General features: G+C 41.1%; 1 protein-coding gene across 4 annotated transcripts in view; it reads right to left on the bottom strand.

The window, feature by feature from the left end:
• The window catches only part of LOC143666105 (F-box/WD repeat-containing protein 12-like), a 109,033-nt gene extending 84,461 nt beyond the window's left edge, over positions 1-24,572 (bottom strand). For all 4 annotated transcript variants that reach the window (XM_077139592.1, XM_077139595.1, XM_077139601.1 and 1 more), the window contains exons 1-4: positions 24,286-24,572; positions 22,082-22,119; positions 10,888-11,051; positions 10,348-10,466 (exon numbers count right to left, since the gene is read on the bottom strand). In XM_077139592.1, the coding sequence (XP_076995707.1) occupies positions 10,348-10,466; positions 10,888-11,051; positions 22,082-22,119; positions 24,286-24,393 (429 nt within the window). In that variant the 5' untranslated portion in view covers positions 24,394-24,572. The remainder of the gene's footprint in view (positions 1-10,347; positions 10,467-10,887; positions 11,052-22,081; positions 22,120-24,285) is intronic.
• Positions 24,573-27,770: the final 3,198 nt, after the last annotated feature.

Genomic DNA, 27,770 nt, shown 5'->3' with positions numbered 1-27,770 from the left:
ATTTGTTCAGTAAGCAATATTGGGACAACTGGCTATCTGGATGGAAGAAAGTATAGCCAAAAGTATACTTTCCATCAGATGCAAAAATAAGTTATTGATTAATTAAAGATCAAAAATGTAAAAAAAAGTAAAATATTATAAGAAAAAATAGGAAAAATAGGCACTTCAGCTTAGGCTAAGGGAGGCCTCCTTAACCAAGACAGCATACCCAGAAGCCACGAAAGAAGAAAAACACATGATTGGATGTAAACAAATTAAACTATTTAAAGCAAAATCCAAGGAGGAATAATATTGAGGAGTCTTTGCCACTCAAATAGGAAACACCACGTAATATTTGGTGACTGTAGAATTGTTTTAATTTGCTAAAGTTGCAAAAATGCAACCCAACAGAACTGGTTGGCTTTTACAGTGGGATTTATTAATTTACAAGCTTACAGTTCTTAGGCCATGCAAATGGCCAAACTAAGACTCATCAAGATGGTACCTGGACTCCGAAAACAGGCTGCTGGTGAGCCTCGGCTCCTATGCCACCTGGCAAGGCACACAGAGGTTATGCTGATCGCTGCCATCTCTCCCAGTTTTCACAGTTTTCAGCTTCTGGCTGCACTGTCTATGGCTTTCTTTCTCACCTTCTGTGACCTGCGGTCTGAGCTTCTGTGTTTCTATTTTCTCCTGTGCCTTTCTCTCTGTCTTTCATTACCTTATAAAGGACTCCAGTAAGAGGATTTAGACCCACCAGGGGTATACCTCAACTGAAATAACCAATTAAAAGGTCCCACAATAGGTTTACACTCACAGGAACAGATTAGCTTTTAAGAACATGATCTTTTCTAGGGCCCATAAAACCTCCAAACGATTACAGCAGTGTAGCAGTTAAGGGCAGGGATTCAGAAGCCACACTGCCTGGGTCAGACCCTTGGGCAAGTTACTTAATCTTCCTGTACTTTGGTTTCCTCAGGTGAAAAACAGAGATGATAATACCACTCCACACCTCATAGGGTGCATGTAAGGATTAAATGGGTACACAAAACACAAGCCTGTGCTCAGTATTAAGGCTGGGAAGCTAAGCAGAATGGGCATGAAGGGCCTCTGGCTCTCTGAAACCGTCCCATATTGGAAACAATGGAATACACAAAAAGCAAGGCAAAGCAAATTATAGCCTGCAGCCAAACCCAGCCCAGTACTGTCTATTTCTGTACTTTTTTTTGTATTTTAGTTTAAAAGGATCAAAAGAAGACTAATATTTCACGATAGATATATGAAATGTGTATTTTTAATGTCCATAAATAAAGTTTTATTGGAATACAGCCACTCTCATTCATTTACATATTGTCCATGACTGCTTTACAGAGTCTGTGTGGCCTGCAAAGCCAAAAATATTTACTATTTGGTCCTTTACAGAAAAGTTTGCCAACCCCAGCTATTGGGTATAGAATTATGTATACCAGAAAAACATGTTCTTAATCATAATCCATTTCTGTGGATGTGGACTAATTGTAAATAGGACCTTCTGATGAGGTTATTTTTAGTTAAGGTGCAGCCAACTGAATCAGTGTGCTGGTTTGAAAGGATGTATGTCCCCTAGAAAAGCCATCTTTTACTCTAAATCCCATTTCATAAAGGCAGAATAATCCCTATTCAATACTGTATGTTTGAAACTGTAATCAGATCATCTCCCTGGAGATGTGATTTAATCAAGAGTGGCTGTTAAGAGTGATTCGATCAGTGAGTGGAAAAGTATCTGCAAAGCCCCCTTCGGGGAGTGGTGAGAACGGGGAGAAATTCAACTTCCCCAAGTTGAATTCTTGATATTCTCACAAGCAGTGTGGACAACCAAAGCTATAGGCAGAGCCCCCAGTCTTGGGGGTTGTTCATATGAAACTTAACCCCGCAAAGGACAGGTCAAGTTTACTTAAAATTTAGGCCTAAGAGTCACCCCCAACAGAGCCTATTTTGTGTTGCTCAGATGTGGCCTCTCTCTCCAGCCAACACAACGAGCAGTCTCACCACCCTACCCCTCTCTACATGGGACATGACTCCCAGGGGTGTGGACCTTCCTGGCAATGTGGGACAGAGATCTTGGAATGAACGGAGACTCAGCATCAAGGGATTGAGAAAAACCCTAGAATGAGCTGAGACTTAGCATCAGGGGATTGAGAAAACCTTCTCAACAGAAAGGGGGAAGAGGGAAATGAGACAAAGTGTCAATGGCTGAGAGATTCCAAACAGAGTCAGAGGTTATTTTTATGCATCAAGTAGATATCATCTTGTTATTCAAGATGTAATGGAGAGGCTGGAGGGAACTGCCTGAAAATGTATAGCTGTGTTCCAGTAGCCATGTTTCTTGAGGATGATTGAAAAATGATACAGCTGTCACAATGTGACTGTGTGATTGTGAAAACCTTGTGTCTGATGCTCCTTTTATCTACCTTGTCAACAAAGGAGTAGAAAGTATGGAATAAAAATAAATAATAGGGGGAACAAATGCTAAAATAAATTTAGTGTATGGAATAAAAATAAATAATAGAGGGAACAAATGCTAAAATAAATTTAGTTTAAATGGTAGTGATCAATGAAAGCAAGGGGTAAGGGGTATGGTAGGTATAATCCTTTTTTTTCTTTCCTGTGTTCGTTTTATTTCTTTTTCTATTGTCTTTTTATTTCTTTTTCTGAATTAATACAAATGTTCTAAGAAATGATGATATGCAACTAAGTGATGATATTGTGAATTACTGATTATGTATGTTGTTTTATTTTGTTTCTTTTTTAATTAATAAATTTTTTTTTAAAGGAATTAAGTAAAAAAAAAAAGAGTGACTGTTAAACTGGATTAGGTGATGACATGTCTCCACCCATCTGGGTGGGTCTTGATAAGTTTCTGGAGTCCTATAAAAGAGGAAACATTTTGGAGAACAGGAGATTCAGAGAGAACAGAGAATGCAGCAGCACCACGAAGCAGAGAGTCCACGAGCCAGAGAACTTTGGAAATGAAGAAGGAAAGGGCCTCCCGGGGAGCTTCATGAAACAGGAAACCAGGAGAGAAAGCTAGCAGATGACCCCATGCCAGGTGAGAGAGAAGCCCTGACTGTGCTCGCCATGTGCCTTCTCACTTGAAAGAGAAACCCTGAACTTCATTGGCCTTCTTGAAACAAGATATCTTTCCCTGGATGGATGCCTTTGATTGGACATTTGTGTAGACTTGCTTTAATTTGGACATTGTCTCAGCCTTAGAACTTTAAAGTAGCAACTTATTAAATTCCCCTTTTTAAAAGCCATTCCGTTTCTGGTATATTGCATTCCGGCAGCTAGCAAACTAGAACAATCAGGATGGGTCTTAATTCCACTACTAGAAGCCTTACAGAGAAAGCCACAGAGCGAAGGCCACAGGAAGAAGTGGGAAGTCAACTCAATCCAGAGGAGAAAGGAAAAAACATCACCATGTGAGTCATCATGTGATGGAAAAGCCAAGGACCAAGTATCATCAGCTGCCAGCTCCAAAACACCACAGGCTTCCACCTTGCTGACACCTCAATTTTAGACTCTCCTGGCCTTAAAACTGCGAACCAATAAATTCCCAATGTTTAAGACAATTCATTGTACAGTATTTGTTTTAGCAGTCAGGAAACTATAAAACCTGCATAAGGTATTCTCTCTATTCAAGAATCAAGAACTTTTTGTTTTAGCAACTGTGGAAGGCCCCAACCTGCGGTCTTCATCCTACACAAGAGCTACTACATCTAAGCCTGCCTTTTACCATAAGTCTAATACTTGGGCAGGTCTTTCTTTCAGGATGGGACTGCTGAAAAAAAAAATAGGACAGCACAATTGCAAAAGAAACACAAATCAGTTACCTACACCAATCATCACAGACCTTCATTCAAAATTATAAATCCAAGCATTATCATGAGGATAAACAAGTGTATAAAAGAGAAAAAACATGATAACCAATGGAAAACTGGACCATGGATGAAAGAGAAATAATGCAAAATAAATTAGTATCCTTTAAACAAAAAAGGGCAATCAAAGCATATGAAAAGTTTCCTGGAAATTAAAAATGTTTCTATAAAGCAGATAGTCCATAGATACTCTCTTAGGTATACAGATCAAGAAATACAGTATATAAATTACATATAAAATTGGCAAGTTGATAGTCACCCAAAAAACTAAAAAGTGGTTACTATATATTTAAAATTCTGAAAGAGAAAAATTGTCAGCCAAGAATTTTTTATCCAGCAAAGCTGTCCTCCAAAAGTGAGGGAGAGTTTAAAATCTTCACAAACAAATACTGAGAGAATTTGTTGACAAGAGACCTGCCCTGTGGTTCCTCAGGAAGCTAAGTATAGAATTGCCATATGATCCAGCCATACCATTGTTAGGTATGTACTCATAGGACACAAGTGCAAGGACACAAATGGACATCTACACACCAATGTTTATAGCAGCATTGTTTGAAATTGCCAAGAGATGGAAACAGCCAAAATGTCCATCAACAGAGAAGTGACTAAACAAGCTGCAGTATATACATACAATGGAATATTATGCAGCTGTAAGACAAAATAAAGTTATGAAGTATGTAACAACATGGATGGACCTTGAGGACATTACGCTGAGTGAGAGTAGCCAGAAACAAAAGGGCAAATACTCAATGGTTTCACTGATATGAACTAACATTAATCAATGAACTTGGAGAATTTCAGCTAAGAACAGAGATCATCAGGAGATAAAAATAAGGTAAATATTGGGTAATAGGAGCTGAAGGGATACAGATTGTACAACAGGACTGACTGTAAAAATTCAGAAATGTATAACACAATCATACCTAACTCTAATACAATAATGTTAGTATACTGAATGAAGCTGAATGTGAGAATGATAGAGGGAGGAGGGCTGGGGGCACAAATGAAATCAGAAGGAAAGATAGATGATAAAGACTGAAAGGGTATAATCTAGGAATGCATAGCGTATACAATGATAGTGACTAAATGTACGAATTTAAAAATGTTTTTGCATGAGGAAAAACAAAGGAATGTCAATATTGCAGGATGTTAAAAATAGATGGCAATTCATATTTTAAAACTTCAACTTATGTGTAAGACTAAGACAAAAAATGTTTATTTGCTACAAAATTTATCATTTGACTAGTGCATTTCCTAATATAACTTATGTGGACAGTTTAATTGAACACCATAAGTACATGGAACCTTGAGTAGGACATGAGATTTTGTAGGTTTGTCCAGAGTGATGCCCCAATAAATCCCAGGGTGATTTGAATAGTGAATAAAAGAGTATTTGCAAAGTCCCCTTGGGGGGATGATGAGAAAGGGGGAAAATTCAACTTCCCCATGTGGAGAATTCCTGATATTTTCACAAACAGGGGGGACAACCAAAGCAATAGGCCGAGCCCTCAATCTTGAGGTTTGTTCACAAGAAACTTATCCCCACAAAGAATAGGGCAAGCCTACTTAAAATTAGGCCTAAAAGTCACCCCCAAAAGAACCTCTTTTGTTGCTCAGATGTGGCCTATCTTTCTCTCAGCCAACATGACAAACTCACTGCCCTCCCCTCTCTACATAGGACATGACTCCCAGGGGTATAAACCTCCCTGGCAATGTGGGACAGAAATCCTAGAATGCACTGAGACTCAGCATCAAGATATTGAGAAAACCTTCCAGACCAAAAGGGTGAAGAGAGAATGAGACAAAATAAAGTGTCAGTGGCTGAGAGATTTCAAACAGAGTCGAGAGGTTATCCTGGAGGTTACTTTTACACATTATATAGATAGATATCACCTTTTTAGTTAAGGTATATTGGAGAGGCTGGAGGGAAGTGCCTGAAAACACAGAGTTGTGCTCCAGTAGCCATGTTTCTTGAAGATGATTGTATAATGATTTTTGCAATGTGACTGTGTGATTGTAAAAACCTTGTGTCTGATACTCCATTTATCTACAGTATGGACAGATGAGTAAAATATATAGATTAAAAAATAAATAAATAATAGAGGAAACAAATGTTAAAATAAATTTAGTAGATTGAAATGCTAGTGATCAATGAAAGGGAGTAATAAGGGGTATAGAAAAAAATAGGGGACACAAAGGCTAAAATATATTGGGTAGATGAAAATATTAGCAATCAATGAGAGGGAGGGGTAAGGGGTATGGTATATTTGAGGTTTTTTTCTTTTTTCTTTTTTTTTCTTTTTCTGAATTGATGCAAATGTTCTAAGAAATGATCATGATGATTATTATACAATTGTGTGATGATATTGTGAGTTGTTGATTAGATAACTAGAATGGAACGATCATATGGTAAGAATGTTTGTTTTTGTATGTTGTTATTTTAAAAAAATTTTAAAATTAGTAAAAAAAGAGAGACCTGCCCTACAAGAAATCCTAAAGGGAGTTCTGTTGGCTGAGGAAAAAAAAAAGATAGGTGAAAGAGGTCTACAGATGGGCACAGAACTAAAAAGCATTAGTAACGGCAATTTAAAAGATAAAAAAAGAAGGAAATGATAGATCTGATAAAAACCAAAGGATAAGATGGTTGGTCCAACCAACCTTACCCTTTACAGTAATTACTTTGAATGTGAACAGTTTAACTCCCCAGTTAAAAGATACAGATTGGTATAATGGATTAAAAAGTATGATCCATCTACCTGCTATTTACAAGAGACACATCTTAAACCCAAGAATACAAATAGACTGAAAGTGAAACACTGGAAAAAAGATTCCATGCAAGGTGTAAACAAAAGAAGACAGGGGTAGCTATACTAACATCAGACAAAATAGACTTTAAATGTCAAGATGTCATAAGAGACAAGGAAGGACACTATATATTAATAAAAGGGGTAATTCACCAAGAATAAATAGCAATCGTAAATGTTTATGCTCCCATTCAAGGAGCTCCAAAGTACATGAAACAAACATTGGCAAAACTAAAGGGAAAAACAGATATGTCTACAATAATAGTGGGAGAATTCACGATACCACTCTCTTCTTTAGATAGAACAATGAGACAGAGGAATAATAAGGAAATGGAATCTAAACAATGTGATAAATTAATTAGATCTAACAGATATATATAGATTGTTGCATCCCCAAATACCAGGATATACCTGCTTCTCTAGGGCTCATTCTCCAGGATAAATCATATGCTTGGACACAAAATAGGTCTCAATAAATTTAAAAAGATTGAAATTATTCAAAGTACTTTCTCGGACCATAATGGAATAAAGTTAGATATCAACCACCACAGAAACAGAACTTTCACAAATATATGCAGATTAAGTCAAAGAAGAAATTGCAAGAGAAATCAATAAATATCTGTAGATGAATGAAAACGAGAATGCAACATATCACAACCTATGGGATGCTGTGAAGGCATCCCATAAGGATGAGAGAGAAATGTATAGCTCTAAATGCATACATTGAAAGGAAGAAAGAGCTAAAACCAAAGACCTAACTGAACAACTAAACAAGTTAGAGAAAGAACAGCAAACTATCTCTAAAGCAAGTAGGAAAAAAAGAAATAATAAAGATCAAAGCAGAAATAAATGAACTGAAGGACAAAAAAAAAAAAAAATAGAATCAAAAAAAAATTTTTTAATTGGTTCTTTAAGAAGATCAACAAGGGCGGGCCACAAGGCTCAGCAGGTAAGAACGCTTGCCTGCCATGCCCGAGGACCCGGGTTTGATTCCCGGTGCCTGCCCATGTAAAAAAAAGATCAACAAGACTGATAAACCCTTAGCTATACTGACAAAGTCAAAAAGAGAGAAGATGCAAATAAAATCAGAAATGAGAGCAGGATGATTATGATGGATCATGAAGAAATAAAAAAAAAATCATAAGAGGATCCTGTGAACAACTATATGCCAATACACTAGACAACTTAGAGGAAACAGACAATTTCCTAGAAATACATGAACATTGCACACTGACTCAAAAAGAAATAGACCTCAACAAATAAAGAGATTCAATTAGTCATCAAAAGCCTTCCTACAAAATAAAGCCCAAGGCCAGATGGCTTCACTGGTAAATTTTACCAAACATTCCAAAAAGAACTAACACGGGCGGGCCGCGGTGGCTCAGCGGGCAAAGTGCTTGCCTGCTATGCCGGAGGACCTCGGTTCGATTCCCGGCCCCAGCCCATGTAACAAAAAACGGAAAAACAAAATACAATAAAACAAGAAAATGTTTAAAAATGTTTCCCTTTCTTCCTTCCTTCCTTCCTTCTATCCTTCCTTCCTTCTCTCTGTCTTTCCTTTAAAAAAAAAAAAAAAAAAAAAAAAAAAAAAAAAAAAGAACTAACACTATTTGTGCCCAAACTCTTCCAAAAAATTGAGGAAAAAAGAATACTACCTAATTCATCTTATGAAGCTAACATCACTCTAATACAAAAACCAGGTAAAGATACTACAAGAATGGAAAACCACAGGCCAATTTCCCTAATGAATATAGATGTAAAAATTCTCAACAAAATACTTACAAATTGAATCCAAAGGCACACTAAAAAAAATTATACACCATGACCAAGTGGGGTTTATTCTAGGCATCCAAGAGTGGTCAACATAAGAAAATCAATCAATGTAATACAACACATTCATAAATCATTAGGGAAAAATCACAAGACCATCTCAATTGAAGCTTAAAAAGCATTCAACAAAATTCAACTTCATTTTCTGTTAAAAACACTTCAAAAGGTAGGAATAAAAGAAAACTTCCTCAAAATGACAAAAGGCATATATGAAAAACCCACAACCAGCATCAAAAAATGGTTACCTCTGGGAAAAAAAAAAATCTGAGAAATGTAGGAGATGGGGAGAGTCTTACTTTTTGCAAAATACCTTTTGGTCCTGTTTTTCCTTTTTTATAAAAACCTTGTTCATATTTCACTTTATGATTTAAAAACAAAGAAAAAAGTTGTAACTAACCATAATTCATTCCAAAACTACTCTGTCCCCACCTTTTCTCCCTTTCTAAGTGCCTATCCTAGTTCTTGAGTCCCTTAGATGATTTAGTCTGTTATCCAGCTTCTTTTGGGAATCCTGAGCCAGGTAAGGATTTTCAGAGCTTTACTCATACAATGGAAGCAACGTTCTCAGATTTCAGTCAGCTCTGTTTGAAGCACAGTGGTAGGCCCAAGGCTAGGACAGAGGTACAATGAACACAGGCCCTCTGTCAGCTGCTTCTTGACACTGAGAAGAAAGCATCCCACATCAGAAGTTGCTGGGAACACCAAGGTGTCCTGTTCACAGAGGGAGAGTCAGAAACCCAGGAAAGAAACAATCCCACAGGCAATTAGCGAAGAACAGGGACTTGATCTCAGCCCTAGGTCTCCGGAATCTCTGATCAGGGGTCCTTCCTCCCTACCAACTGTCCCTCTCTTATGTTACTCTAAGTTCACTTGAAAGAAACTTGTCACTTATAGGGAAAGTCCACTTCCAGAAAAAGTGATGAAGAATGATAGATGAGATCCATCTTACCAAGAGATTATTTACATAATAAAGCATGGCACCAAAAGTGCTTCTACTTGCCTAGGTCATTCAAAAATCTGAAGTTATCTACAAAGTTTCCCAGGACTATATCCATTATATGAGGTTATGTTTCATCCATGTGTGGCTCCAGACAATACTCCTGGATTGAGACTACATAGTTCAAGAGCCAGAGACAAATTTCCTCTCTGTCTCAGTTTATACTTCTATAAAATTAGGATAATAATAATAGCAATTAATACCCTACTTCGCTGCTGTGAGAATCAAATGAGGAAATGGATATGAGAAGTTTAACTATAATTGTCAGCAATGTTGGGGAAATACTAATCAAGTTATCAAGGTTTGCATACTTAATTTGTACATGGGGGTAACTTAAAGCCATAAGTTGTCTGGGCAAACCCACCCAATGACAGCATTAGTTCCAGCGTGGAGAATCACATGACTGAGTGGTTTCAGAATCAAAATCTGGAGTTGTCTACAAGTATCTCATGAATGGCACTGCAGCTGCCATCTAGGCATGTGTAAATGCAGCCTCAGGTGCTGCCAGAAATATCGATCACCCTGAGGCAGTGCAGCTAAACATCAAGAGTATGTCATCTGAGATCAGTCGGCATGAGTTTCCAGGGTGGGCCAGCACATGTTACCACCACACAGTACCTGGCACCACACAGGCCTGGGGCAATAATTGAGCCTCTTGGAGACCCAGATTTCTCCTCTGCAAAATGGGGATCCCACTCCTCACCTCAGAAATTTTCTATGATGATTAAATGAGATCATAAACACAAAGAGCTTAGCTAAGACCAAGTAGCATGGTGAACACAGTTAACACTCATTTTGCCCTTCCCAAGGATCAGCTCACCTCCTGCAAATCCCAGGCACGGACAGTGCAGTCTGAGGACACAGTGCAAACCATAGACTTCTCCTGCCCATCAAATATGTACTCATTGGCTGAGATGTAAGCAAGCCCATCTATTTCTCCTGTAAGAAAACAAAGACAGCTTGGGATTTAAACACTTACCTTTGTGAAAGGTTAAGTCATAAAACCATTCCTCTTTCTCTCTCAGGAGCACAATGGTGCTCATTCAGGGGACAAGAGTCAACAGGAAAGAGCTGGGGCTTTAGAATTACAAATTGGATTTCAATACAGGATTGCCTATACCCACCAGTTATGTAACCTTGAACAACTCTAAACTCTCTTAGTTTCTGATATTTTTCTATTCTGTAATGATCCCTTCTTCATAGGATTATTTTAAGGATTAAATGGCATAACATAGATATAGAAACCACTAGGTATGTACTCATCAAGTGGCACTTTCCAACTCATTGTCTGAGACAGCAAATCCCATGAAACCTTACTGGGGTGAGAACAGATACAGCAACTACATTCCCCACCTCATACCTTGGTGCCCAGCAATGGCTTTGCAGATGAAGTCCTTCTCTGGCCGCCCAGATTCCATTCGGAACTCCAGCTCAGACCGGCAGAGATAGTATTGTTTCCATGTTTGTTTGCCTGGGTTCATTTGGGAAATTCTGCAGGAGGACCAGCGCCTCAGGCATAGCTGCCTGAAAAAAATACACCCATAATTCCAGGCATGATACAGTAGTCAGTAGAAGCAGGCATTCTGGAGTCAATAGCCCTGAATTTGAATTTTGGCCTTACCATCTAGTAGCTCTGAAATCTTGGACAACTCACCTTACCTACCTAGGACTGAGTTTCATCTCCTGTAAATGGGGACAGTGATAATAAATAACATTTAATGAGTGCTTACCAAATCAGACACTGTAGTAGTTTGCAAGCTGCCATAATGCAGTATACCAGAACTGGAACAGCTTTTGAAAGGGGAATTTTTTTAAGGGGAATTTAGTAAGTTACAAGTGTATAGTTCTAAGCCTATGATAATGTCCAAACTAAGGCATTCACGGAAAATACCTTAATTCAAGAAAAGCCAATGGATCAGGAATACCTCTCTCAGCTGGAAAGTCACGTGGCTGGAATCTGCTGGTCCCTTACTCCTAGACTCCATTGCTTTCAGCCTCTGTTCTGTGGGGGGTTCCTCACTTTGCTCCTCTGGGGCTGGCTTTCATCCCTTCACTTCCCCTGGCTCTCTTCAGGTTCTGACTTGCTTAACATCTCATGGCAGCATCTGCTGGGCTCCAAGCATCTTCAAACATCCCTGTCTCTATTCTCTGAAGCAACTGTTCTCCAAGCATCTAAATCTGCTGTTGGTTCTGAGGTTTCTTTTGCTTCTGATTCTCTCCAAAATGTTTCCTTCTTTAAAGGATTCCAGCAAACTAATCGAGACCCACCTGGAATGGGTGTAGTCATATCTCCATCTAATCATAGGCTAAGCCATCAGTCTTGGAGTTTGTTCCTATGAAACGTATCCCCACAAAGGATAGGCTAAGCCTACTTAAAATTAGGCCTAGGTCCCTCCCAGAGAACCTCTTTTGTTGCTCAGATGTGGCCTCTCTCTCTCTCTCAGCCAATAGGGCAAGCAAACTCACTGCCCTTCCCATCTGTACGTGGGACATGACTCCCAGGGGTGTAAAACTCCCTGGCATTGTGGGACAGAAATCCTAGAATGATCTGAGACTTAGCATCAAGGGATTGAGGAAACCTTCTTGACTGAAAGGGGGAAGAGAGAAATTAGACAAAACAAAGTGTCAATGGCTGAGAGATTTCAGAGTCAAGAGGTTATCCTTGAGGTTATTCTTACACATTATATAGATATCCCCTTTTTAGTTTAAGATTTACTAGAATGTTTAAAGGGACATGCCTGAAGCTGTAGAGCTATGTTCCAGTAGCCATGTTTCTTGAAGATGATTGTATAATGATCTAGCTTTCACAATGTGACTGTGTGATTGTGAAAACCTTGTCTGATGCTCCTTTTATCTACCTTATGGACAGATGAGTAAAATATATGGATAAAAATAAACAAAAAAAAAAGCCACACTAACAATTGAGTGTACCACATCTTCATAGAGATAATCTAATCAAAAGTTTCCAACCCTACAGTAATGAATCAAGATTTTTAAAAAGGGCTGCTTCCACAAGACTGAATTAGGATAAAAATATGACTTTTCTTGGGTACATAGTATTTTCAAACTGGCACAGACACTAAAGACTCTTTATGCATTCATAACAACCCTATGAAGTAGAAACTCATATGACTCTTAGTCTACACATGAGGAGGTAGAAGCAGAGAGAGGTTAAACAACTTACCCGTGGTTACACAAGCAGAATTTAGGAGCTGCATTTTTTTGTCTTTAACTATTATTGTTGAATTGTCATTTCTCCCTTCAGTTCTGTCCATTTTTGCTTCATGTATTTTAGAACTTCATTGCTATGTACATATATGTTTAAATTGCTATATCTTCTTGAAAGATTGAGCCATTTACTATTATAAAATATACTTTATCTCTAGTAACAATTTTTGTCTCAAATCCCAGTTTTGTCATATATTAGTATAGCCACTCCAGTTCACTTTTGGTTACTGTTTTGGTTTGCTAAAGCTGCCAGAATGTAATGTACCATAAACTGATTGGCTTTTATAAAGGGGATTTATTAAGTTACAAGTTACAATTCTAAGGTCATGAAAATGTCCAAATTAAGGCACCAATAAGAGGATACCTTCTCTCAAGAAAGGCTCAGTATGTCCAGGATTCTGTCAAATGGGCAGGCACATGGCAACGTCTGCTGTCCTTCTCTCCTGGCTTCTGGGTTCAAAAGGTTTCTCAGCTCCTTTTGTATCTCCAGATGTCTGTGTGTGTTCCAAAATGTTCTTCACTTAAAGGACTCTAGTAAGCGGATTAAGACCCACCTTGAGTAGATAGATGGGTCACATCTCCTTGAAAACAACCTAATCGTAAGGTCCCATCAACAATTAGATGGATCACATTTCCATGGAAATAACATAATCAGAAAGATCCCACCCAACAATAGTTCTGCCCCTACAAAATTGGATTATCAGTAAAAGGCTTTCCTGGAGTATATCACAGTTTCAAACTGGCACAATTACTATTTGTAAAGTATCTCTATCTGTTTTTTGTTTGTCTTTTGTTTTGTATGCTGCATGGCAAGGGTCACATTTCATTCTTTTTCCATGTGAGTATTCCCTTATTGTAGCACCATTTGTTGAATTTTTGTTTGGTTGTTTTTTTGTTTGTTTGTTTGTTTTGCTTGTTTGTTTGGGAAGTGCAGGGGCTGGGAATTGAAACCGGGTATCCCACATGGTAGGCAAGAATTCTACCACTGAACTACCCTTACATCCCCTGTATGGTATATCTTTTTCCATTCTTTCATTTTCAATCTATTTGTATCTTTGAATCTAAAGTGAGACTCTGCTATACAGCATATAGTTGGATCATTTTTAATCCATTCTGCCAATTTCTACCTTTTAATTGAAGTGTTTAAACTATATATGTATAATATAATTCCTGACAACATAGATGTGCATGTTATTTTACCACTTATTTCCTACATCGTATGCCTTTTATTCATTCCTCAATTCTTGATATTTAATTTTCTTGCCATTTCTTCTACCATATATATATTTTTTAGTTACTTTCTTGGTGGCTGCCTTAGAGATTACAATTGAAATCTTAGCTTATCATCACATAGTTTTAATTAATACCAACTTAATTTTAGTATATACAAAAACTTTGTTCCTATAATGCTCCATTTCTCCCTCCCATTTCTTTGTGCAGTTATTTTCATAAAAATTACATCTTTATACATTATGTGCTCATCAACACATTTATAATTGTTACCTTATGCAGTCATCTTTTAATTCAGGAAGAAAAAAGCTGCAAGCAAAATATACATTTATACTGTCTTTTACATTTATCTATGCAGTCATCTTACCAGTGGTCTTTACTTCTTCATATGAATTTGAGTTACTGTCTAATGCCCTTTTATTTCGGCCCGAACGACTTCCTTCAATATTTCATGTAGAGCAAGTCTACTAACAACAAACTCTCTGAGCTTCTGTTTAACTGGGAATTTCAACTTTTTTAAGGATTGTTTTGCTGGATAAAGAATTCTTTATTGTAGTCCTTTTCTCCAGCACTCTGACTATGTCATCCTACTGCTTTCTGGCTACCATTGTTTCTGGGATGAAATCAGCTGATAGTCTTATTAAAGATCCCTTGTACATGAGTCATTTCTCTCTTGCTGCTTTTAAGATTCTCTGTCTTTGACTTTCAACAGTTTTATTAGAACATGTTTTCATGTGAATCTCTGAGTTTTTCATCCTTTTACTTCACTGAGTTTTTGAATGTGTAAATTAATGCTTTCCATAAAACTTGGAAAGTGTTCAGCTGTTCCTTCTTCAATTGTTCATTCTTCTGTCAGTCTTTCTCCTCTCGTTCTGGGATTCCTATTATGTGATGCTGTCTTGGTTGATGGTGTCCCACAGGTCTCTTATGCTCTGTTCATTTTTCTTCCTTCGTTTTTCATTCTGTTCCTAAGATGATCTCATCAGGATCTATCTTAAAGGTCATGAGCTCTTCCTTCCGCCTGTTCACATCTGCTGTTGAGTCTTGCTAGTGAATTTTTCATTTCAGGTTATTCTACTTTTCAACTCCAGAATTTCTATTTAGTTATTTTTTAATAATTTATACCTCTTTATTGATATTCTCTATTTGGCTAAACATTGTTGTCATACTTTCCTTTAGTTCTTTACACATGACTTCCCTTAATTCTATGAGCATGCTTAAAAGAGCTGATTTAAATAGTTCTTCTAAAAAGTCTAATTGCTCAGGGTCACTTTTATTGGTTGCTTTGTTTCCTGTGTATGGGCCCTAGTTTCTTGTCTCTTTCCATGTCTCATAATTTTTTGTTGAAAACTGAACATTTTAAATAATATAATGTGTTGGGCAGGCTGCCATGGCTCAGCAGGCAGAGCTCTCGCCTGCCATACTGGAGGTCTGGAGTTCGATTCCTGGTGCCTCCTGCCCATATGAAAGTAAAAAAGAAAAAAATAAATTAAAAAAATAAATAAATAATATAATGTGGTAACTGAAAATCAGAACCAGCAGATGCAGCTCAAGGGCTCTCAAAACATGCCTTCATGTTTTGAGGCAAAGCACCAGCCACTGAACAAAACTTGACATGCCTAGAATGAGATAATCACAGTTCTCCAGCTTGAGAAGTACAGTAGGCAGTTGACACTTTGCTCATCTGGGATATGGACAATCCCTCCCACCCCTTTTTGGGTATGTGATCAAAAATGGTTGGGGATGGCTTATGGCTGAACATATGGATTTCAGAGAAAAGCAACACGGTGCAACATCAGGGAGCCCCCCAGAGGGTAGCAGGGTGGACTCCTGAGTCTTTTGTAATAAGACCATAATATCTACAGTTCCCAAAAGGTGGTGGGATGGCCACATATATGTAAGGAGCAAACCAACTGAATGGCTCCCTAAAAAGTATATATGGGTTTGTGGATGATATGAGTGGCCCTGCTTACCTGCTAATTGGACAGGGTGGTGCACATGGGGATGACCCTATATAAAAGGGCAGATTCTTACCTCCCTTCCAGAAATACCCCATAACTGGGATATGGAATATCACCATCGGCACCATAAAAAATGAGCTGCCTGGTGGTTTTATCCTCTAGCTGTATTTCTTCCAGGAGCTGGAGCCATTAGGTAGAATTAGAAATTAAAGCTTTAGCTAAGCACACAGCCTGTCAGGCTTTAACCTTAATGATAGATAAAACTCCCCAGGTGAGAAGGGTTGTTTTGCAAAACAGAATGGCTTTAGATCTCTTGACAGCTGCTCAAGGAGGAACTTGTGCAATGTTACATGTAGAATGCTGTGTGTATGTTCCTGACAATCAAGATTCTGTTGAAAGTGCCTTGCATGAAATGGATAAGGAAGTACAAGCCACCCACTCCCTCTCACAGGATCCATTAAGGTCCTGGTGGAATTCCATGACAGGAACTTGGTGTTGGGTAATAGTAACTTTAGCATGCCTATCTGGATTTTTAATAATATTTTATTGCTTCTTTATTTTTGTTGTGGCCTATGGGCCCAAGGAGTCAGCCTTGTGGGATAAGGCATCCTCTAGAACACAGGCCACATAAGGTTTGGAGTGTGGGGCCTGAGAAACTGTTCATTATAAACTGCCTGCTAAGATAGCCACCATAAGTGCTTCCAAGTCTGAAGTTCCGGGCAAGCATGATACAGCATAGCTTATGCAACCATGATTCATGTAACCAATAGTGTAATATACATATATCCAATCATATATCCCACGAATGATGTTACCTGTTGGTAAAGTGCCACTTTTGTGTTATTTAGTATATAAGGGACTACTGCTTGGTAAACATCAGAATGAAGGGGAATGATTAAAGATGACCACTCTACCAGAGGCTCCTCATGCTTCTTTCAATTTGCTACCAGACCAGAGTGACTGCTACTTGAGCTGGGATCTGACAGGACCATAGTTTCTTGTCTCTTTGCATGTCTCATGACTTTTTTGTTGAAAACCAAACATTTCAAACAATATAATGAAAATCAGACTGTCCCCCTAAGGTTTGTTGTTTTTGTTGTTTGTTTAGTGACTTTTCTGAACTAATTCTGAAAATTCTGCAGATATGACCTTTTTAGTTAAGGTGTAATGGAGAGGCTGGAGAGAACTGCCTGAAAATGCAGAGCTGTGTTCCAGTAGCCATGTTTCTTGAAAATGATTATATGATATAGCTTTCAGAATGTGACTGTGTGATTGTGCAAAGCTTGTGTCTGATGCTCCTTTTATCTCCCTTATCAATAGATGAGTAAAACATATGGATTAAAAATAAATAAATAATAGGGGGAACAAATGTTAAAAGTAGTAGATTGAAATGCTAGTGATCAATGAAAGGGAGAGATAAGGGGTATGGTATGTATGAATTTTTTTCTGTTTTCTTTTTATTTCTTTTTCTGAACTGATGCAAATGTTCTAAGAAATGATCATGATGACAAATATACAACTATGTGATGATATTGTGAGTTTTTGGTTCTATAATAATAATAATGGAATGATCATATGGTAATAATATTTATGTTAGTATGTTAGTATATGTTTTATGTTTCATAAATGAATAAATAAAAGCTAATGAACCCTTCTAACCAACATTTTTAACCAAAACACTTCTATAAACAATACTTCTAAACAAAAAGTTAACATGTAGTGTATTGAAGAAATGACAGAATTTACAAGGTCACAGGGTATTATAAAAAGCAACTTGTAGCATTTTCAGCTGAAATTAATTAAATGCAGATTTAAATATATGATCTGATTAACCATATTTATTTACTTTGTCCATGAAGATTCTGATGGGAGTGGAGAGCTTTTTCCCACTAAGGACAAAAACATCACGAAATTATAAGTATAGATTTTAATAAAAATCTCCTGAAAAAATGTCAACTGAACTTAAGAAACATAAACAAAGTGCTATGGTTTGTAACTATATGTATCCCAGAAAAACAGGCCCTTATATAATCTATTCCTGCGTGTGTTGGTTTGAAACAGTATGTACCCCCGAAAAGTCATGTTTTAATCCTGATTCAATCTGGTGGAGGCAACCATTTCTTTCAATCCTAATTCAATACTATAAATTGGAAACCTTTGATTAGATTATTTCCATGGAGATATGATGCACTCAATCATGGGTGTGACCTTTGATTATATGCAGATGTGACTCCACCCATTTCAGGTGGGTCTTGATTAATTTACTGGAATCTTCTAAAAGAGGAAACATTTTGGAGAGAGTCAGAAATGACAGAACCAACAGAACTTCAGAGCAGAGCTGGTAGGCAGAGAACAGAGACACACATGTTTGGAGATACTTGGAGCCCAGCAGACATCACCATGAGATATTAAGCAAGCCAGAACCTGTAGAGAGCCAAGGGAAGCCACGGGATGAAAGCCAGCCCTGGAGAAGCTAAGTGAGGAACCCCCAGGAATGGAGTGGAGCAATGGAGCCTGAGAGCAAGGGACCAGCTGATGCTAACCATGTGACTACCCAGCTGACAGAGGTGTTCCTGACCCATTGGCCTTCCTTGAATTAAGGTATCTTTCCCTGAATACATTGGTTTGGACATTATTATAGGCTTAGAACTGTAAACTTGTAACTTATTAAATTCTCCTTTTTAAAAGCCATTCCAGTTCTGGTATGTCATATTCTGGCAGCTAACTAACACACTATGGGTGTGAACCCATTGTAAGTAGAAACTTTTTTTTGAGGGGGGAAACTTCACTTCCTTCATTTATGGTAATGCTCTTTGTCTTTCAAAAACACCTTCTCCCCCTGCCACAGACATTGGCTGAGGAGGGGGCATCAAAAAATAGAAGACATCACTCCTGTGCCAGTTTGAAAATATTATGTACCCCAGAAAAGCCATGTTTTAATCCTGATTCAATCTTGTGCAGGCAGCCATTTCTTTTAATCCTAATTCAATACTGTAGGGCAGAAACTTTTGATTAGGTTATCCTCATGAAGCTGTGGCACACCAATTTGTAGCTGTGACCTTTTGATTAGATGGAGATATGACCTCACCCATTCCAGGTGGGTCTTGATTAGTTTACTAGAGTCTTTAAAAGGGGAAACGTTTTGGAGAAACTTCAGAAATGACAGAGTTAACAGAAACTTCAGAGCAGAGCTGACACAGATGCTGATACTTGAACAACAGAGACATGCATGTTTGAAGATGCCTGGAGCCCAGCAGGCATCACCATGAGATATTAAGCAAGCCAGAATCTGGAGATAGCCAAGGGAAGTCAAGAGGTGAAAGCCAGCCCTGGAGAAGCAAAATGAGGAAGCCCCACAGGAATAGGAGCTGAAAGCAATGGAGCCCAGGAGTAAGGGACTAGCAGATGCCAGCTATGTGATTACCCAGCTGTCATGGTCAGGTTCACGTTTGGGCTTGGCCAGGTGGTGGTGCCCAGCTGCCTGGTCAGGCAAGCACTGGCCTGTTGCTATGAGGATATTTCATGGATTTAAATCATGACCATGTTGGCAGCATTTGCAATCAGCTAAGGGGAATGACTTCTGAAATGAGTGATGCTTAATCTAATCACCAGAAGGCTTTTAAGAGGAGAAGAGACAATCACTCTTCCTGCTTCAACCAGCCAGCCTCTCCTAAGAGTTCACTGAGGACCTTCATTGGAGCTGCCAGCTTGAGGCCTGCCCTACAGACCCTGAACTCTACATCCCCATGGTTACATGAGACACTTTTATAAATGTTATATTTTCAGATATCTCCTGCTGGTTCTATTTGTCTAGAGAACCCTAGCTAATATACCAGCTGACAGAAGTGTTCCTGATCCATCAACCTTTCTTGAATTAAGGTATCTTTCTTTGGAAGCCTTAGCTTGGACATTTTTATAGGCTTAGAACTGTAAGCCTGCAAGTTATTACATTCCCTTTATAAAAGCTGTTTCAATTCTAGTATATAGCATTCCAGCAGCTTACAAACTAAAACACCTCCTTATTGCACATGGATGAGGACCTCACAAAAAAAGCCAGGTCCCTCTATACAGGCCCTTCTGGCTGAGGCTGGCAGGGTTCTTGGCACATTCTTGGATCCCTGTTCAAGAAGGGAGGTATGACTAAGGTGATCTCACAAATGACAGGACCTCCAGGACAGTTAACTGGTCCCTGGCTTCTCTGGTCCTTGCATTCCCTGGTCCTCAGTTCCTTCTTGGTTCTGCCTAGGGTTCCAGGCCCCTGTCAGCAACCTCCCCCTACCTGGCTCTGCCTCCCACCTCCATTCTGGTCTTTGATGGCCCTTGGTTCCTAGGACTCTGTTCACCCCTCCTGGTCCAAAGCTCCTGAGGGTAGGTTATGGTGTAAGTAGGATCTTTCAAGGAGGCTACTTCAGTTAAGGTGTGACAGATCTCAGTCAGAATGGGTCTTAATCCTTGTACTAGAGTCCTTTATAAAAGAATGAAATTCAGACATAGAGAAAGCCACAGAACACCAAAAGCTACATCAGTGGAACGCAGAGGAGAAGGGAGAGATGAGAAGACACGACCATGTGCCTTGCCATACGACAGAGGAGCCAAGGATCTTCAGCAGCCAGCCCTAGAACACCACAGTCTTCAAGGAGAAAGCCTTAGCTTGATGATGCCTTGATTTGGACTATCTTTTATCTTCAAAACCATAAGCTAATAAATTCCCATTGTTTAAGCTGACCCATGTCATATATTTGCTTAAGCAGCCCCGAAAACTAAAACACTCTACGTTTTTATAAGGTCAAGGATCCAATCACAAGGAATAACATTAGCTATAAAGTTCAACACTAAATACTATGAAATGGTAATGAACTTAGTATTTGTGACTTAGCTTACAGACAGCTGAACAGTTTACTTGAGGTACCTGGACTTGGAGGCACAACATGACAATGACACTACATGGAGGTTAGGTGATGTGCTGCCGAATAACTTTTTTTGAACTGCTGAAAGAAGTGCACTTTTCATGACACTAAAGGGGAAAATTCCTGCCTTGGCTTCTGAGCAAGGATCAGACCAAAAACTAAGGTTAGGGGTTGACATACCACAATTTAAACATGCGAATATTACTCCGCAAAGATTTTCACAAATATTTACACAAATACATGATTCATTTATTCCCATTGAAACAATTTTTTTCAGTACCACATTTGGCAAGACATAATTTTGTATACTTACAAACAGAAAAATTAATATCCAGAATTGAACGTTATAGTTAGACTTCATTCCCTAAACTGCAGAGATAAAGGCCGAAATCCAATAAAAGTTCTTTTAATTCAAAACTGACAAAAGAGACTAACATTGTTTTTCTAATTATATTACTTTTAATAAAAAGTGAATAAAAACCAACAAGCAGAACAGTGCTATACAACATTTAAAACTACAAATGGCAAGATTGACATTACAGAATTCTCAAATGTCTCAAGGTATAGTTAACCTTAAAATAAGAACCATCAAGCAAACATTCTCTCCATGTTTAGAACCTTCATGAGTGAACAGCTGTTTTCTATCATGTGTGACTAAAACTAAATATAGTTCCTGGTTGGCAGAGTCAAGGCTATATTCTAATTGTATTCAGCAAGTTGCAGGGCATCTGACAGTTACATCTTGGTACAAAAGAAAAGATGTGAGGTTCTAAAGGAGGAGTTAACTGGAAAGAAAAATTAATAATTGGAATGTTTTTATATTAAACTTTAATTTTTTCTCAAGTTTCTCTTCTAAGTCCTAATATTATACATGCTTTTAATGCTATGTTGTTATACCAAAGCTGAATTAAAGTAAAAGTAATTTAACTATATTCCTGTGGATTTGTTTTCTATCTGCCAGCTGCAATCACTTGTTGTACATATCTGCTCTTAAGTCTGTTACTCTGCCTTATTCCAATCTTCCATTTGAGGAATAAAATCTCCTACACTTCAACGTTCTATTAAAAAAGAGTTTTATGTCTCTAACAAGGGAGGAGTTTCCTGATGGTAGTGGTTGTGGATTATCCCTTTTTATGTAATCAAGAGCCAGAAACACAGAAACTGCTCCAATGACTTATCCAGTGCCCCTGTCTCCCCTTTAACTACCTCTGGCTCTTCTTTTACTCACCTCCACAGTTCTCTGGTCCTTGATGCCTCATTCCAGACCTAGTACAAGAGGGACAGAAGAGAATATCTGGTCAATGTGCATAAGCAACTATCCTGCCAGGCCCTGTGAAGAGAACGGGGAACTAAATGCGACAAGGTCCCTACACTCAAGAAAATTCACCCCTAGAGAATTACAGACATACTCAGATAACCAAATAAAAACAATGAAACAATGAGCATAAAAGGAGAGAATAACTAACTCAATGAGGGCAGCGGGAAGGGGGCCAAGGGTCTTAGAGAAGTGATTACTGATCAAGTCCTGAGGGCTGAGGCATTCCAGGGAGAGAAAGATCAGCCTGAGCAAAGATTTGTTAAGTGTGAAAAAAGATGGGCGAGTATTTGTCTTCATTGGAACATGTGGTTCCAGCTGGGAAGGAATGGGAAAAGAAGTCATGGATTAGCATACACCAATCTCTAAAAGTTTTAATGGCAAAAACAATAAGTTCTTGAGTATCCTAAATAGAGTGGTGCAGAATAAAACTGGGTTTCAGGAAAATCACTCAGACTGCTGTCAGAGGCAAGGACTGGAAATGAAGAAAGTGGAAGGCACCATAAGAAGGCTGTTGTGATGGAGTAAATTAAGGCATTGGCCAAAGGGAGGTCTCTCCCACAAACTGTTCTCTCCAGGATGCTCAGGGTGCCACTCATCTCTCACCCTCCCTTAGCGCCAGGCCTGCCTAGTGGAACTTCTTGGACTCTCTAGCTAGGATTCTGGAGCCTATGCAGCTTCAGTGGCAAGTAGTGGAGGAGCCCCTCTGATCTCCTATTCTAGGAACAACCATCTGCTTTGAGCCCAGGCTTCAGCTTCTATAACCCTTGCTCGTGTGCTAGCTTAAGGTTTCTCAGCCTTTAAAAAGTCTTCTTGGCCGGTAGAAACGTAAAGATTATATTTTGCAAAATTATACCAGGTAAGATTTTTGCATTGTCCTTTCCTACAGTTCCCAGTTTAAAACACAATTGGCATCTTTTTTTCAAATGTAGAAGTATAACATATAACACAGTCTGGATCAGTCTGCTAAATCTTGGCCTTCCCAATGACACCATAAGGCAGGGGATATTGACTTCATTTACCTATGGGGAAACTACGTCCCAGAGAAATGACAGTCAAATGACCTCAGGCAAATCACTCACTGGGTGACAGTTTACTTACTGATAAAAACGAGAATGAAAACCCAATATTTTACTTACTACATTTCAAAGTATAATTATAGAATACAACTAGGAATCTACTTATTAATCTTTTTAACAAAATGATATAATATGCTTTAAGTTCCTTGGAGAAATTCATTCACTCAACACATATTTACTGAGGGCACACTAAATGCCCAGCCATACACTTGGTGCTATTGATGTCCTGCTGAGAAAGACAAAATTCCCGCTCTCGGAAGTAAGTTCAACATTGCAAAACAGATAAGAAACAAACGCGTTGTACAAATAACCATTTCAGTACAGCGGTGCTGTGTTCTACAAAGGAAGAGTACAGTATACTAAACCATGGGGTGGTAGTGCATCCAACAGGCAGTTCATTCAACAGGTACTTACTGAGTACAGCTTTGTAGGAAATAAACAAGATGGAGGGATTGGGAGTGACTTCGAAGGAGAAGTCTACAGCTAAGATGGTCAGGGATTCCTATCTTTCACCGGAAAGATGAGATGATATTCATGGGAAGAACCAGGAGTTTGGCTCTCCAGGCAGTGGGAACTGGGAAAGCAAAATCCCTCAAGAAGTAAAATCCAGAATATTCAAAAAAAAAAAAAAGAAAAAAGGTGAGAGTAGAAAAGAAAATCCCGTAAACCAATTTTAAGGTTGAACCCTGACGGCAGAGAGCGTGCATCGCGTTCACAGGCGTCTAGCACCACGCCCGACAGAGTAGGAGCTTGAAAATCTTTAGATGGATGAATTGATGGATGGCTTTTACAGCGACCCTCTTCGATAGCCGTCGGAGGGTACTGACAGGGGCCTCCGGCAGGTTTACTGGCCCGGGCGACTAGGGCTATGGAGACACGCCCGCCCTCTGCCTGCATCATGGATCCAGGGCAGCCCGATGCCAACCCTTCAAAGATGGGGAAACTGAGGACCGGAAGATAAGGGCCTGGCCTTTGGCACGCAGGTGATATACTGGAACGCAGGGTCCCGTGTCGGACGCCGGGGATACAGTGCGTTACCTTGTCCACCTGGGCAGCGCGGAGAAGGTCTCGCGCCTCCAGGAAGGAGAAGACATGCAGCAGCTCGTGCAGTCCCAGCTGCGCCTTCATCTCTGCTGGATCACACATGATGCTCTCCAGTCACACCTTCCCCCGTGTCCGCCCCGCTCAACTAGCCCTGGCCAAAGCGCTGCGCTTCCACCCCGCTCAACCGACCCTGCCTCATCCCGCTGCTCAGCCGCCTTGCTCAACTGGCAGCCCCAGCCCGGCAGCTACTCCGCCCCTCAGAACTGCCCTCTCACCCGCTGGGCTTCCGCCCCGCTCAACCCGTCCCGCCCCTCCCGCTGCGCTTCCGCCCCGCTCAACCCGCCCCGCCCAGCCTCGCCGCGCATCCGCCCCGCTCAACCCGCCCCGCCCAGCCTCGCCGCGCTTCCGCCCCGCTCAACCCGCCCCGCCCAGCCTCGCGCGCGCTTCCGCCCCGCTCAACCCGCCCCGCCCAGCCTCGTCGCGCTTCCGCCCCGCTCAACCCGCCCCGCACAGCCTCGCCGCGCTTCCGCCCCGCTCAACCCGCCCCGCACAGCCTCGCCGCGCTTCCGCCCCGCTCAACCCGCCCCGCACAGCCTCGCCGCGCTTCCGCCCCGCTCAACCCGTCCCGCCCCTCCCGCTGCGCTTCCGCCCCGCCCAGCCTCGCCGCGCTTCCGCCCCGCTCAACCCGCCCCGCCCAGCCTCGTCACGCTTCCGCCCCGCTCAACCTGTCCCGCCCCGCTCAACCTGTCCCGCCCCGCCTAGCTGCGCTTCAGCCCCGCTCAACCTGTCCCGCCCCTCCCGCTGCGCTTCCGCCCCGCTCAACCTGCCCCGCCCCGCCTAGCTGCGCTTCAGCCCCGCCCAGCCGCTTCCGCCCCTCTCAGCCTGTCCCGCCCCTCTCAGCCTGCCCCGCCCAGCCCCGCTGTGCTTCCGCTCCTTCAACCTCTCCTGCCCCGCCCCGCTGCGCTTCAGGCCTCTGAACCTTTCCTGGCCCCTCCCGCTGCGCTTCCGCCCCGCTCAACCCGCCCCGCCCAGCCCCGCCGCGCTTCCGCCCCTCTCAACCCGTCCCGCCCAGCTCCGCTGCATTTCCGCCCCTCGCAACCTCTCTCCTGCCCAGTCCCGCTGCGCTTCGGCTCCGCTCAACTAGCCCCACCCGCCCTACTCCGCTCCCGCCTTTCAGAGCTGGCCCCGCCCCGCGTTGCTGCGCTTCTGTTCTCCTCAACCTAGCTCCGCCCGGATAGATTAAAACCTGCCCGGCCCCTCTCGGCTTCTGCTCAAATAGCGGTGCTCCTCACAGCCCCAACTAGCCTAACCGCTAACACCTGCTCAGCCAGCAGCGCCCCTCCCGACACAGCTAACGCCCATCAAATCACACTACTCCGTGACCCTCATCTTAGTCTTCTCACTTTAGCTTAAGTCCAGACTCTCTACTTGCCCTTGTCCTTCCCTTGGCCCTCGCTCTTCTCTTGAACTCTGGTCCTGCCACTAGGTCACCCCTTCGAATTCGACTTTCTACTGACACTCGCGGTCACCTCGGAACTTGCCCTGGTCCTGAACCTGGCACCTCCCAGCCTCTGGCATTCAAGCCTGCTTGCTTTGGTTCTGGCCCTGGTCCTCTCCTGCGCCCTTACCAAGCAGCAAGTCCTGGCCCTGGCCTTCACCTTCCCTTTGCTCTGGCCCTTCCCCTGGTCCTCACCCAGGTATTGTCCCGACCCTGACCTGGTCTTTGCCCTGACCACCCTGACATTGGACTTTGTACTGGCTCTTATTATGACCCTGCTCTTCATCCTAGCTCTCACCCTGACCCGGGACTGCTCCCTGGCTCTTGTGCTGACCCTCACACTCACCCTATGATCACCCTCACCCTATACTCACCCTTGCCGTTAACTTCACCTTGGCCCGCATCCTTGCCCTGAATCTCTCCTTTGCCCTCATGGACTTTGTACTAGCTTGTACTGGCCCTAGCACTTTAATTGACCTTCACCATCTGCCTGGCCCTTATCCTCTTGCTGACTGACAACCTCACGTAAAATACACACTTGCCCTGAGCCTTGTCATGATCTTGGTCCTGGCCCTGGACATCACTTTCATCTTCGCCATTGCCTTCACAAGGACACTTATCCTAAGTCTGGACCTAAATCTTAGGACTCCCTGGTCCTCACCTCTGCCCTGGCCCTCACACTCATGTGGGCTCTCATCTTAACCAGGGTAGCACTGGACCTTACCTTGGTCTTGTCCTTGCCAGGTACAGGTCACAGTCAGTGTAAGGGAAAAAGTCAAGGGTTAAGTTCAAGATCAGAGTGGATTATGGTTGTCAAGTGAGGTTGAGAGTTGAAGTGAGGTTGAGGGTGAGTGTACAGTTCAGGGTCAGCATCAAGGTCAAGATGAAGGTGAAGGTCATGTTTAGTCAGATTTAGTGTCAGGGAACGTTCAGAGTAATGTTGGGGGAGAGTAGTGTCTAGATGAGGGTCAACTTCGAGATCAGTTTAACATTAAGTAAAGCATGAGAGTTAAGATCAGGGTCATGATGAGGATCACGGTGAGGGCCAGTCAGTGTCAAAGTGAGTATCAAGGTCCAGTGCAAGTACAAGGTGAGGGTGGCAACAAGGTCCATGTCATTTAAAGAACAATGTAAGGATAAGTGTCAGTGCCAGGGTGAAAGGGTTAAGTTTAGGTTCAAAGTCAAGTTCATCGTCAAAGTGGGAGATCAATTAGAGGTTGAGAGTCGATATCAAGCTGAAGTTCTGTCATTTAAAATTGAGTGTCAACTTCTCAGAAGAGGATATACAAATGGCCAAAAGGCACATGAAGAGATGCTCAATGTCCCTGGCCATTAGGGAAATGCAAATCAAAACCACAAGGAGATATCATCTCACACCCACCAGAATGGCCATTATCAATAAAAGAGAAAATGGCAAGTGCTGGAGAGGATGTGGAGAAAGAGGCACACATCCACTGTTGGTGGAAATGTCAAATGGTACAACTGCTGTGGAAGGCAATTTGGTGGTTCCTCAAAAGCTAAATATAGAATTGCCATAAGACCTGGCAATACCATTGCTAGATATCTACTCAAAGGACATGAGGGCAAGGACACAAACAGGCATTTGCACACCAATGTTTATAGCAGCATTATTTACAATTGCAAAGAGATGGAAACAGCCAAAATGTCCATCAACAGATGAGTGGCTAAACAAACTGTGGTATATACATACGATGGAATATTCTGCAGCTGTAAGACAGAATAAAGTTATGAAGTATGTAACAATATGGATGGACCTTAAGGACATTATGCTGAATGAGATTAGCCAGAAACAAAAGGACAACCACTGTATGGTCTCACTGATATGAACTAATATTAGTGAATAAACTTGAAATATTTTGTTGGTAATAGAGACCATCAAGAGATAGAAATAGGGTAAGATATTGGGTAATTGGAGCTGAAGGGGTACAGACTGTGCAAAAGGACTGAATATAAAAACTCA

Source organism: Tamandua tetradactyla, chromosome 2 (genome assembly GCF_023851605.1).
Source record: "Tamandua tetradactyla isolate mTamTet1 chromosome 2, mTamTet1.pri, whole genome shotgun sequence".
NCBI lineage: Eukaryota > Metazoa > Chordata > Mammalia > Pilosa > Myrmecophagidae > Tamandua > Tamandua tetradactyla.
This window is presented reverse-complemented; position numbering and strand designations above follow the sequence as displayed.